This window comes from Balaenoptera musculus, chromosome 1 (assembly GCF_009873245.2).
Source record: "Balaenoptera musculus isolate JJ_BM4_2016_0621 chromosome 1, mBalMus1.pri.v3, whole genome shotgun sequence".
NCBI classification, from domain to species: domain Eukaryota; kingdom Metazoa; phylum Chordata; class Mammalia; order Artiodactyla; family Balaenopteridae; genus Balaenoptera; species Balaenoptera musculus.
Window position 1 is genome coordinate 12,711,657 of NC_045785.1, and position 13,954 is coordinate 12,725,610.

The 13,954-nt window shown below is 48.0% G+C and overlaps 1 protein-coding gene across 1 annotated transcript in view; it reads right to left on the bottom strand.

Moving 5' to 3' along the window:
- Window positions 1-6,531: 6,531 nt before the first annotated feature.
- SDHB (succinate dehydrogenase complex iron sulfur subunit B) overlaps window positions 6,532-13,954 on the bottom strand; it is a 39,860-nt gene continuing 32,437 nt past the window's right edge. The window contains exons 5-8 of the mRNA XM_036852309.1: window positions 13,291-13,407; window positions 10,779-10,880; window positions 9,372-9,494; window positions 6,532-6,758 (exon numbers count right to left, since the gene is read on the bottom strand). Coding sequence (XP_036708204.1) covers window positions 6,681-6,758; window positions 9,372-9,494; window positions 10,779-10,880; window positions 13,291-13,407 — 420 coding nt within the window. The 3' untranslated portion in view covers window positions 6,532-6,680. The remainder of the gene's footprint in view (window positions 6,759-9,371; window positions 9,495-10,778; window positions 10,881-13,290; window positions 13,408-13,954) is intronic.

Sequence of the window (13,954 nt, forward strand, 5' to 3'; positions counted from 1 at the left end):
CGCACGCAGGGGCGGGGCGCCGAGAGACAGACGCGACAGCCCTGGGCCAGACCGACACATAGAGAGGAGGACACTCAGGGAATCCGACAGGACAGCCCTCAGACACATGAACACATAGACACACTCAGAGGAATTAGCCCTTAGATGCACAAACACAAGTACACAACGCCCCTCCCACTCCTCACAGATTCGCATAAAGAGAGAGTTGTGACCCAGAGATACACAATTCTCAGACACGCACACAAAAGCAGGACACTCAGGGAAACAGGACAGCTTTGGTACACAAACACACAGGTACACAACAACCTCGGACACACACATAGATACACACACACAGAGGCTAGACTCCCAGGACACAGACACAACACACAGATTCACACACGGAGGTGATACTTAGAGACAATGCACACATACCCAGTAGTGTGACACTTAGAAACAGGTAAGACAAGCCCCCACCCCCGCCGTTAAGTACAATGCATGGCTGGTTCAAGCTGGTCCGTCTCTTGTAGGCTCTGTGAACTTGGGCAAGCCACTTAACCTCTCTGGGCTTCATTTCTTCACCTATAGGAGGACGATGACATTAGCAATACCTGCTTGATAGATTGTTGTGAGTCCCACAAGAGAAAAAGCAGGTAAAGCACTTGGGACAGTGCCTGCTTCTGCTGCATAAAGGTCAAAGAAAGAAGATAACACCTGCCCAGAGACTCACAGGCTCAGATACGTGTCACAGGGATATGTGTGGACACAGGGAGGCACTGCAGTGATGCACGGAAGGCCTCTAAAATGCCACAGAAACAGCCGAGGCATAACCCCCTTCTCAGAAGCCTCACAACATGACCACAGACAAGCCTGCACAGGTGGGAACAAGGAAGCCCCTGAAGGGCACCAAGACCTCGTGTTTGTATGCAGTGTTATCACATTACCTCATAGCGACAGGCACAGACAAGGTGTCCCCTGACCCTGGGGTTGATGGCTTCTGGACTAAGGATCTCCAAAGGATCAGAGACCCCAGGCTCTGGGGCAAACCAGGGAAGGATCACATTAGGGCCAAGGGTAGGACTGGGCTTGAGACATCATGATGTATCCAGTATGAATTTCTGCAGTGCCGGGCACTGTTCTAGGAGCTAGGAACGGGAGGGTGAACAAACAGACATGGGGAGCAGCCAAAGGCCAGCAGAGGAAAACTCCAAAGTAACCTGTGGTGGAAAGGGCTGGAAGGAGACAGAGCTGTGATGGAGAGTAATGGTGGGGGAGAGACTCCAGAGGGGAAGCAGGGAAGGCCTTGACAGCATCTGATCCATACCAAGAACTCAATACATACACTTGATAAAGGGGTGCATATCGGCAGGACTTGCTGATGCATGGGAGGTGGAGGTATAGGAATGGAATCAAAGATGCCTCTCCCCCCTGGGTTTTGGTCTGAGAAGGTAGCGGGTGGTGGAGCCATTCGCTCAGCTGGGGCAGGCTGCTGGTGGAGCAGGTTGACCACCTGGGGGAATGGGGCTGGCTTCACTCAGTTCAGCTGAGAAGACCTGTTTCTTCTGCTGATGCCTCAGTGAGGGTAGCCTACTGAACTTCTCAGAGCCCCTGTTTCCTCCCCCAGGGCTTAGCTGGATGTCTGGCGGACCGCTTAACCAGGGGAACCCTGATTTCCATGGCAGGCAGGATGGCTAGGTTTGTATAAATGACTTGCTCAGATGGCCTTGCCAAGAGGCAGTGTGGTACAGTGGCAAGGGGCTGGGCTCTGGCACCAGAGAGACCTGGGTTTGGATGTGCATCAGTTGCTGTCTAGCTGTGTGAGCTTTAAAAAGTCACTTTCCCTCTCTGAGCCTCTCTCTTCATCTGTGAAATGAAAGCTGCTGGAAAGATGAAATGGGGTAGCAGGAACTTGGCAGAGGCCAGTTGCTTTCTTGAGATCCTGGTGCTGGGCTAGAAGCTTTATAAAAGCAGGGGGCTTGGGGACTGCGTCGCAAGATTGGTCCCTCATTCTTCATATTGCTACTTGGCATTTAAGAGACTCCATCCTCTGAGCCATCTGGGAAGGAGCCGCACCTGCCGCTTGGTCCATGGTCTTCATGGGGCAGGAGACCAGAGGAAGCTTCCTTCCAAACCACAGAGGATGTGGGAGGCCTCGCCTCTGCCCAGGGTTACCTTTGGGGAAGCGGCTCTCCCTGTGGTCATCTGGGCGGTCTGCGGGCTGGGCTGCAGTCATCTGTGGGCTAGGACCCATGGAGGAGATTCCCTTCTGGGGCTGTTGCTCCCTTGGGGGCCCACAGGAAGGACATAATATGCCTGGTCCTGCAACCAGGTAGGGTAGGGAGAACCCGGAGAAAGAAAACCAGGCACGGCTCTCTTGACATAAGAGAAGCCGTCTTTTGTGATCTAAGCCTGGCCACAATGCTTGCCCTAGAACAGGTCTCTGTAATTAATGATCTTAAGGGAACAAAAGAATAGACGACTGTTATCAGGCAAGAGAAGTAACAATAGCAAAGATATCAGTTGTAAAGACTCCCAGTTCTGTTTCAGTGGTGAAGATTAGCCTGAAATGCTCAACCACCAGATCAACTGGAACCTGAGGGATGATGATGTTGACCTTTTCTGACCCTCGTGACTTCAATCAACTAAAGCTTGGACTCTGTCGACCGCCCAAGCCCCTTCATGAATAGGTATGTACCCTTAGCTTAAAACTTCCCCAGTTTTGCTGTTGGGGAGACACTGCTTTGGGAGAGATCCCAGTGTTCTCCTTACTTGCTGCAAAGAATAAATCCTTCCCTCTCCTGATCTTTGGCTTGGTTGTGTCTTTTGCCTCGACACCTACCAAGAGGTAAACCCAGTTTTCGGGTAACAGTCCGAGTGGCAAAAAGCTGGAGAATTCACTAATTTGTACTGGTTTATTCTAGAGCATTGCCAAACTTCTCAGCTTCTCTAGTTTCACTAGATTTTTGCAACAAAAGGGATTTTCTCACCTAGTGACAAACCCCATGACAAGATTATGGCTGTCTAGACACATAAGGTGCAGTTTCAGCAGTCTGTGTTGTATATAGTTTCCTGGGCAAGGAGGAGGCTGGAAGAGAATTTGAGTGTTGGGAGTCAGCGGCACACCCTCTGGCACCCAGCAGTCAGTGTGATGTGGGAGACGAGAAATGAGCATTTTTAGTCTTGCACAGATAATCCATCCTCTGAACAGGAGGTCTCTAACTCTGGCCAGCTGTGTTGGAAATACACCAGTTTTCAAGTCCAGAGAGCTGGGAATTAATCACCTTTTTTCTTTTTTCCTGGCTGTGCTGCGTGGCTTGTGGGATCTTAGTTCCCTGACCAGCGAGTGAACCCGGGCCCTCAGCAGTGAAAGCATGGAGTCTTAACCACTGGACCGCCAGTGAATTCCCAGGGAATTAATCACCTTTGTAGTAGGATTCAGCCTTCCACACAGTAGGTATTTGAGACAAATCAGTTAAATTGAGTTTATGGAGCATTTGCTCAACTGCAAGCTAGATGCTTTTCACATTTATTATTATTATTTTTTAAACTCATATATGTTAAGAATTTATTTTTAAAGTTTTTTTTTTTCAGCTTAAGTATAATTGACAACATCGTAAGATATTTAAAGGGTATGATGTGGACTTCCCTGGTGGCGAAGTGGTTAAGAATCCACCTGCCAATACAGGGGACACGGGTTCGAGCCCTGGTCCGGGAAGATCCCACATACCAAGGAGCAACTAAGCCCGTGCGCCACAACTACTGAGCCTGCGCTCTAGAGCCGGCGAGCCACAACTACTGAAGCCCGCACGCCTACAGCCCATGCTCCACAACAAGAGAAGCCACCGCAATGAGAAGCCCCCACTCGCTGCAACTAAAGAAAGCCCGCACACAGCTATGAAGACCCAATGCAGCCAAAAAAAAAAAAAAAAAAAGTGTGTGATGTGATGATTTGATATATCTATATACATTGTGAAGGGATTTTTTCCTCATCAATTAAGACATCCACACCTCACATATTTACTTTTTTTTTTTCTTTTTGGTGAGAACTCACATTTATTCTTATGTAGACTTTACCCACAATTCTGAGAGGTAAATGCTCTTCCCATTTTACAGATGCGAAAATAGAGGCTCAGAGGTTCAACAACTTGCACAAACACCGGGTAAGAAGGGATGGCTGGCTTCAGCCCTAGAGAAACTTGAAGCATTCCACAGGATGATTTTTGTGAGTGAAAGCACATTGTCTGGACACTATCAGAGAACAGAAGTAGCATAAAGGACAAAACACTGTCTTTCTCTGCTCAAGCCTGAAGTTTCATTAGGAAAGTCTTTGTGACTTGAAATAGAACATTTGCCTGCAATCCAGTGAAAGATTAAATAAGCAGTAAGCTAAACTATCAGTTGATAACATATTCTAATTTAGCTCGAGTTTAAATGGGGTGAGTGACCTACAGTTGCAAACTTGACGTCTGATGAAGCTGATTTGAAGTGGCAACTCCCCAGCCTCTCCTCAGAAGCTGGCTGGTGCAGAACTCATCTTTACAAGCCATTAAATTAGTCATGAGAAAAAAACCCATCTTTCTCCCTACAGGTCTAGTGATTAGAAGCAAAGTCAAATTACCCATGAATCCAAGGAATGCGACCTTCCGCGCAGGGCTGTCTGAAACCAATTAGGTGTGAACAGACCTGGAAGGCAGATTTCGCCCTACTGCCCTCCCAGCCCGGGTATGGAGGGCTCCCGGAGGGTTTTTCAGTTCTCACTTCCGAATCTGGAGCTTTAACATCTGAGGACTGTGTACTGTGTGGTCTTACTGAGGTGGCCGAGAATTTTGAGATGCTAACATAAGAGCAAAGACTGTGTTCTCTAAATTTCTAATAATTTAATGTTGGTTCCTTTTTTTTTTGGTGAACTTGGCTCCTAGGTGGGAGGGGACAAATCTTGTTCATCTTTACCCCCAGCACCTCACCTCTCACAATGCCAGACACTAGTGCTTTTGAACCATCCCCTTTTCAAGCCAGAAATGCTCATTAAGATTCATTCTTGGTGAGTCAGATGTTTTTCTTAGCCTCCTGATACAAGAAGCCTGTTTCCAGGATGATCTCAATGCTACAACTTAAAAACAGCCTTGGAGTATTCCTAAGAGTGAAAATAGGGTCCACCCGAATGTGCGTTAACAGGGGAAATGGGTAAATAAGTAATGGTGCATCTACGCCACAGAGCAAGAAACCAGTGGTTAAAAAAGCTAAGGTTGAAAATAAATTTCACACACACACAGGTAGATCTTTAGTAGCACCAGAGGCCCTTGTATATCGTGGGGTAAAAGTAGAAAGCTGCTGTTATTCACAACAGCTAAAACATGGAAGCAACCGAAATGTCCATTAATGGATCAATGGATAAACAAAATATGACACGTACATACAATGGAATATTATTCAGCCTTAAAAAGGAAGGGAATTCTGACACGTGCTGCAACAGGGATGAACCTTGAGAACTTTATGCTAAGTGAAAGGTGTTACAAAAAAGACAAATACCATATAATTCCACTTATATGAGATAGAGTAGTCAAAGTCACAGAAATAGAAAGTAGAAGTATGGTGGCTAGAGGCTAGAGGAGAAGAAATGGGGAGTTAGTGTTTACTGGGCAGAATTTGAGTTTTGCAAGATGAAAAAAGCTCTGGAGATAGACTGGAGTGAGGGTTGTATGATAACGTGAATGTACTTAATACCACTGAATTCTCCATTGAAAAATGGCTGCGGTGGTAAATTTTGTGTGTATTTTACCACAGTGAAAAAAAAAAGACAAAATAGAAAGTTGCTAATATCAATATTTTGTACCTTATTTTTGAAGGGAAAAAAAAACTTTACATATGCTGCGCATTGTAATGACATAAAGGTCTGGAGGAAATGTGTGAACTGTCAACAGGGGATGTGAAACTTGGGGAGTTTGAGGGGTTTCCATTTTTAACTTGACAAACTTTTACACTGTTTGCTTTTTCAGTGTTACCGCTTTTGTAGTAAGCGTCAGAGCCAAGGCAGCAGTGGTGGGAATTCATGCTTCCCGTGCAAGGTCTCTGGAGGTCATTTGTGGAACTAACTGGAGTTTATAGCTGTGCTGGAAGTTATCTGTAACCTGGCCTCAATGAGACAGAAAAAGACTTACCAAGATTTGGTTTGAAGTAATTCTAATAGTGAAAGCTGTAGAAACTGGGATGCCGTATATAATGACGAGCCGCTGTTTACCGAGCACCCAGAAGTGCAGGCGTCCTCACGCCAGGTGGCTGAGGGTGGCACAGCTAGGAATCCCATTTTACAGATGGGCAAATGGAGTAGCAAAGAGAAGGGACTTGCCCAGTGTCGTCCAGCTGGTGAATGGCAAAGCTGGGAACAAGCCCCAGGTCCTGCGTGACACCAATTCTATGCTTGTCCCCATCGTAGCCACCCCCAATGGTGGCTCAGTTCTGGAGCCCTGGCCCCCTCTTCAAGGACAAGGACTCCTCCTTCTGGCACCTTCACATCCCACTGCAGCAAGTACAAGGAACAGGCTTGCTTTTTTGTTAATAAAGTAGAATAACATTTATTTATTTATTAAAATTTTTATTATACATGCTGTATTTGTGGGAAATCGAGACCTTTGAAGGAACTCAGATTAGATACAAATTACATTCAGCTGAGCTGGTTACAGTCATGTTTAGCATGGGAACACTTAAGCTGAAACTTTCTTTTCCTTATAGGTTGCCATCATTTTCTTGATTTCAGCAATAGCTTTCCCTGGATTCAGCCCCTTGAAAAAAGAGAAGAGAATCAATACCAAATGGTAAGTGAAACTGAATGGAAGAACCCCACGACCTTGGGCGACCCAGGACCTCCTGACCTAGCTGGTCAAAGCACGGTGATTACAAATCAAGTCCTTTAATACCCAGGGGTTTGGGCTAAGAGCTCTCTTCTGTTTCCACTCTTAGACGTTTGAAAACGGCCAGCTCTCTCTGGCAGGAGCCCTGTCTCACTGAATTCCTGCTGCTGAGGCTCACTGTGGCAGGTCAACGAGCCCAGGGAAGAGTCATCTCTTCTACGACTACAGTGTCAAAATCAGCCAGTTATCTCTGAAGGTTTTACATCATTACCATTATCATTCAATCATCATCACCAGAAATCTGCATCTGCAAGCCCTCAAAGGTATGTGGGATAAAGAAGCCTCTGTTAACCTTCCTAAGCACCACTGGTTAAGTGGCCCACAACACTGGATTAGCTGCAGCTGGCCTCACAGCTGTACATCTGTCCTGCACGAGGTATGGCAATTAAACCCAGTGGGGGCCAGTCTTGTAGAAGCAGGAAGTGAGATCACCAAATATTTGGTAAAATTAGACAAGTACTCATCTGAGGCTAGTGAAGGGTCCCCTCGTTCAATTTAATTAACTTATTTATTTTATGTGGCTCTGCGCTGAGCGGCATGTGGAATCTTAGTTCCCGTGCCCCCCTGCAGTGGAAGCGTGGAGTCTTAACCACTGGACCGCCAGGGAAGTCCTGGGTCCCCTCATTTTAGAAGGACAACTTTAACTCTGAAATTAAAGTGTGGAAAGAAAGAAAAAGAAAAAAGATCTTCAGAGACAGAAAGGGAAAGAGAAGACACTCTTTAAAACACTGATATGGAAGGAACCCCGAAATGTGTTAAGTGAGAAAAGGCAGACACTGTGACAAAGGACACGTGGAACATTTGCGTGTAGCACAAACTATCCCTGGAAGGACACACAGGAAGCTGATAACACCACCAGGGAGGGGGCTGGGGCTGGGGCAGGAGGAAGGCCCTCCACAGTATTTCCTTTTGAACGCTGAGCCGTGTACGTACCTGCCCCATCAAAAGGAATTTAGAGTCAGCAACCAGACTGTACCCAGTCCCAGCGCGGGAAGGAGGCACTGGGAGGCGGGTGGCCTGCTTCTAGGCCTGCCCTGCCCCCAACCTGAGAGTGACCTTGGCAAGATGCCCCCACCCCCAACTCCCGCTCATGGGCTCAGCTTCCCCACCTGTAAAAGGGGCTGCACTTGACGATTTTTGAGGTCCCTTCTAGTTCAAACAATCTGGGCCTATGTCTAGCTTCACAGCCCCAGTGTCCATCCCTGCTTTACTGAAGGGGAGGGCAGGACAGAGAAGTCTGTCCTTGGTTGTCTGGTCTGTCTGCTGTCCTCTGCGATGCAAACATTCACGCCTAGGAGTGCACCGCAGGATCCTCTGCGGAGCTTTTGAAGAAATACACAAGCCAGGCCCCAGCCTTGGAGAGGCTGTCTTCTGACTGACCAGCTCAAACGGGCCCAGAACCCGTTTGTTTTGCTAAATAACAGAAGGTCCCATTAAGTGCTTACTATGCGCCAGGCACTGTCCTAAGCACTTCAGTGGCATGACTGGCCTCAGAAGCCACAAGGCTCGCTGAGCAGAGCTGGGTAGAAATGCAGGCAGCAGGATGCGGAGCCTGAGCTCTCCCGCACTGTTCGGGACCCCACCAGGCCCCGTGGCCCACCCCAATGCCGATGTCACATGAGAAGCACTCTGGCAGGGGAAGGGGGGGCCCTTGAAACACTGTGGAATTACCCAGTCTGGATTTCATGTTTGTTAAGATGTGCTGCCTTTTCTTTCTTTCTTTCTTTTTTAAGCTGCTAACTGGTCGTGCTAGAGTTTTCCATCTCGCTGCCTGCTTACTCACTGCACCTTTAAAATGAAATTGCTCTGCCCACGGTCTCTGCTCGAAGGGCAGCCCTGGCCGCTCCCCGCCCACTGACGGGACCAGGGCTGGCACCTGACGGTATCTGGCCGGCCAGCTCTGACGTGGGCTGCGCCGTGGAAAGCTAAGCTGGGCCAAGGAGACTCCCTCCGAGGAATGTGAGCTGAGAAATGCGGAGAGAAGCCAGGCAGATGCTGAAGCCGCAGGCAGGGCGAGTATGAACAGGAAGCAGGAAGTATGAACAGGAAGAGGGAGTGAAAGCTAAGCAAGCAGGAGCTCCGAGACTGAGGAAAGACACGCAGAGGAGAAAGCACAGGCTGGCTGCCAGGGAGCCGAGCGGACCGGCAGCCATGTTGCCACACAGAGACCTTGGGGCCCGAGAGGGAATGTAGCCCTCACAGCTGCCTGTGCCCAGACGGCTTTCCCCCCGTGCTTCCCACAAAGTCAGGGCAAACCCAGGTTCCTGTTCATGGGTCCTCGTGGCATCCTTGACTCCCACCAGGCCCGTGTGAACCCGACTTGGAAACCCTTCTCAAGGGGGCCTGAGTGAGCCTGTGCCCCGCAACGAAGCGCCAACACCCGCAGGCTCACACGGAGGGGAGAGAGCTCTCTGCTCCCCGCCCGCTGCCTCCTCACGAGCACACGGCAGCGCTGGGCCGCGCGGGGCGCCGCAGCCCGCGTACCTTGGGACAGGTATTCGTGCAGTTCATGATGGTGTGGCAGCGGTACAGAGAGAACGGGTCCTGCAGCTTGGCCAGGCGCTCCTCTGTGAAGTCGTCTCTGGAGTCGATCATCCAGCGATAGGCCTGGGGGAACCGGGGACTGGTGGGCTGAGCTGTCACCTTAACTGGCCAGAGCAGCGCTCTGGGTCAACTCAAAGCTCCAGGAGCGCAGAGGAACAGGAATTCTCAGCTTGGAGGCCATCTCCACACTTTTACTTCTTGCCATCTTTCAAGGAAAGGCTCCCAACTCTTTTGTAACATCTCTTGATCACCTTGACTAATGAGCCCCACCAACTTTTGAACCACATGCACCTGGTCGCTTAATTATATACCATCAGGCATGGTCTTCTACTGATTTCATGTTGCTCATTAGCTTCCTCCCTAGATCATGAATGAGTGAAGGCACGGGCGGTATCCTTGACTCTCTTTCACTGCCTTCAGAGCACCTACCCACTGCCTTTGAGTGAACTGATAACAGACCTGCACAGAGAGAATATCTGTTCTACTTATTGATTCTTTTGATTAGCGTATCCGTCGCAGAAGCCTGAGATCAGCCAGCTGAAAGCTGATTAAGCTCCTGATCACCGGGCTGGCTCCAGCAGTGTTACCGACACCACTTTTACATTTCCCAACAACTCAGATCACTGGTACAAGCGCCAGCTACAAATGTACCTCATTACTCAATCTTTAATTTGGCCAGGAATCAATCAGTACAGGTGCTAACTGGTCACACAACCACAGAACTTCTCTTTTTGTGGGAAAATGAGAAACAAGAAGTTGTTTTTTTTTTTGAGTTGCTTCAGAGTCTATGAAAAGCACTGACCACAAATCTAAAAAGTATGAGCTTTCTGGGAACAATGACAGTGACTCTGTCTGCAGTCAACTACACATATAGTGAAAGACAATGAAAAACAATACTACTTTTTTTCCAAGCAACCCCTAAGCCTAGTACTGCAGGCCTTCACTAGCCTGGAAACAATTTCCAACCTTGCAGCTGGGTAACTGCTCCTCAACGAAATTTCTCTCTCCCCTGCTTCCATGTTAAAAATCCCGTGAGAGGGAGATGGGGAGCCTTCTGACGGACGCAGTCCGGGGAAAGCGGGCAAGTGGGCAGGGAAGAGCCAGCAGCACAGGGAAACATCTGAAACATCTGCAAGGCATGGTGTGCCAACCCGCAGCCACCGTCCCTTGGCGTGACCCTCACCACACTAAATGAAGGCATTTTGCAGATGAAGCCCCAGATTTACTGAAAGCCAAGTGAAGGTGATGCAACCAAATACCATTTGTAATGGATGCCAAAGAAGGAAGCCATCGCCCCTCAGAACATCTGGTTTCCATTTCTCTTACAGTAATGAAGGAGCACCTTACCTGCATAAGAACCGCAGGTCCCAAGTACTTGTCTCCATTCCACCAGTAGCTCGGGCAGCTGGTGCTGCAGCAGGCGCAGAGAATGCACTCATAGAGCCCGTCCTGTGTGGGGAGAAAGGGCAATCAGGAGTCCACCATGGAAGAGATGGTCGTGTCCTGAGCTGATTAAATGTGAGGTCTGGGGTCAGTGCACGAACAAAGTGCCTATTCGCACGTGAGTTTTCTTGGCAAAATCCTAGGAGTGGTTTGCAGAGATTTATGAGATTCATAAAAAAGATCTTGGAATTGAAATTTAGACATTTGCTGGATTAGAGCCCAGAGTTCTTAAGTCCAAGTACAGTGTACTCATCCTTTAATAAATAACCCCTCACTTATCTTAAAAAAAAACAAAAACAAAAACATGGGAAGAACTTACCACCTTGCATGCAGTCTAGCAGCAATTAAAAAGGCCCTGAGTGCTGAGGCATCTAGCGTCTACACCAGTCTCTGCCCTGGCTCAGCAGACACCTCAAGTTTTCGATAGGAAGATCAACATCATCCTAAACAGCCAACCAGCACTGAGTACCATGTGCCTTACTGACTACCTCATTTGATTGTCACAATAATCCTGGGGTGAGTGCTATTAGATTCCCATTTTACAGGTAAGGAACTGAGGCTCAGACAAGTTAGGTCACTTGCCGAGGGTCACACAGCTGCAAACAGCAGAGCTGGGATGGGCCCCCAGGCGGCCTGACTCTGGAATCCCTCCTCTAACACTGCCACACTGACTCAACATGCCCAACCAGTTCTAACTGGACTTTCTGATTTGGGGAACAACAGAAACTGATTAAAAGTGGCAAAACAGGAGGGCACGCTGACATCTGAAGTGACAGCTGAAAACAGATGACACAGAGTTGATGGTCATGACTGTAACCACGAGTCTTCAACAAAAATTATGTTCTGTTCAGGCAGCTGGTGAGAGTGTAAACTGGCCCCACTGTCTAGAAAGCATAAGGTCACAGGATTAAGAGCCTTCACGATAGTCATATTCTTTACTTATAAAAGGGTAGTTGTCGATAGAGATTACCTTTGGGTGGTGGAATTATAGATTATTTGAAAATTAGTTCTCTTTTCCAATTACCTATAGTGAGCATTATGGCTTTTAAAATCACGAAAAAAAGTTAGGTTCAGCAATATTAATTGGAAGAAGTGAAAAATGCTAAATAAGCAAATGTTTGGTATTTAAATGAGTGAATTTTGACTACCTAGAAAACATGCTCAGGGGAACCCTCCAATCCCTAAAAACAGTACATCAAGGAGATGTTTATAAGCTACAAGCTTTCCTACCTGAGGAAAGCTGGGCCAGGGTGGCCAGTTCCAACCTGGACCCTGGGATGCGTCAGACTCCCTGGAGTTAGAAACTGGGGCAGAGCTATGTCCTGAGAACAAGAAACTCTTGGAAGAGAAGGCAGCTCTGCTTGCTCTGAATTACAACATCACCATGCTGACCCTCAACATCTCGATGACGACAGAGCTAGGCGTTCTTACCAGGACCTTCCTTTCTTAATATTTTATGGGGAAGAGGAGAGGGGCTAAATGTTCCCCCAGACCTAAAAGGCAGAATTCATTTATTCATTCACACAACTCATATTTGTTGATAAGATAGCACATGCCAGGATCCTGGGATCCAGAAAGGGGTATAAGACACAGCCCCTGCCCTTGAGGTGCGCTCAGTCTGCTCACGGACTGTCATGTAAACGAATGAAGTGGTGACCGAGACAGCACGAGTCCTTCCCTCGTGCAGGCATGATGTTGGGACCTATCTCCATCTGGTCCCCTTCCCACTTCTTCCTCTCCAAAGAACACCAAGTGTGCAGGGAGTGAGTGTGCGTGCCTCCTTCTTAGAGGAGGTAGAAGTGTACACGAGAAAGAGACTACAAGCTTGCTAATAACCCCTTCACTTTCAGAGACTTCATAGCCTGTACCCAGGGTAGCAACTCCAAGAGTGAGTGGGCCTGTCACAAGCCCACACCGCGTCACTAGACGTGTGGTGTCAGGAAAGCACAAAGTTCTAGTTCCAGTTTTGCTATCGCTTCTCTCACTCCCATCTGCAAACAGGGTGGTGGCAGCAGGACTGCAAACAGCCGGCATGTGTTTTATTTGCCCACAGGGTTAAAGAGTAACTCTGATTTAGCTGTCAACTTTTCAAGACCTGGCGATCTACATACTGGTTTCTTTTGAAAAAGACAAATATCCGGCAACATGGCAGCAGTGAGCCCCTCTAGGCAGAGCACTCCAGGGCCTTGGTCCTCTCTGGGCCCTTCATAGGTTCTCACTACCCACCTGGCCCCGATAGGATGGGTGTCCAACCCTTGGACAGATGGTTCTGAAGTTCCTTTCCAGAAGACGCTGAATGGTCTGCATCATCTCATGCTGTGCCCCCCCCATCCCCTCTGCCCCTAAGCCCCACTTCCTGGCAAACATCTTTGCAACAAAATTCCTCAAGTCAAGACAATGAACAGGGACTAATGACCAGTTTCTCACGATCTTCTATGGACTGCAGATACTGCTCCTTGCCTTCCTGGGATTCATCCTTCTTCTTTAAATAAGGCTCAATGGACTTGTACTGGGCATAGAAGTTGCTCAAATCCTGAGGTTAAGAGGAAGAAGAAGAAATGGGTCAGATTCCACCACCACTCCTTAGCTTTCCTCCTTATCCCATTTTTGGGACACTGCCCTCTTTTCTGCCCTGTGACAGGCAGTAGTCAGACTCTCTTTCTTTGGCATGGATACGTGCAAAGATCACGAAAGGAGAAATGGTCACATGTAAGCGTGGTTAGGGAATTTCTCCTTCACCCACTTGGGAAACTTTCCAATCCCACAGTCCTTTCTCCCCAGATGCCCTTGAAAACACCCAGTCAGGGAAAGGGAAGGTGGCCAAATATAGGGAGGTAGAAATTAAAACACATAAGAACGGCTGCATTCCCAACTGATATTTGCCACATGAATTCTTTGTTGTTATGGCCAAATTCTTCATTTCTGAAACTGTTCCAAGTCTAAAATTCTGTGCCCTGTTATTCCCAAACAATCCTCACCAAATGAGCTGCTGGATGATCTAGGCCATTTACCTTCTGCCATTCAAATTCCTTAACTAAACTCAAGACAGGAAAAAAAGCCTGCCCTGAAGAACTATAGCA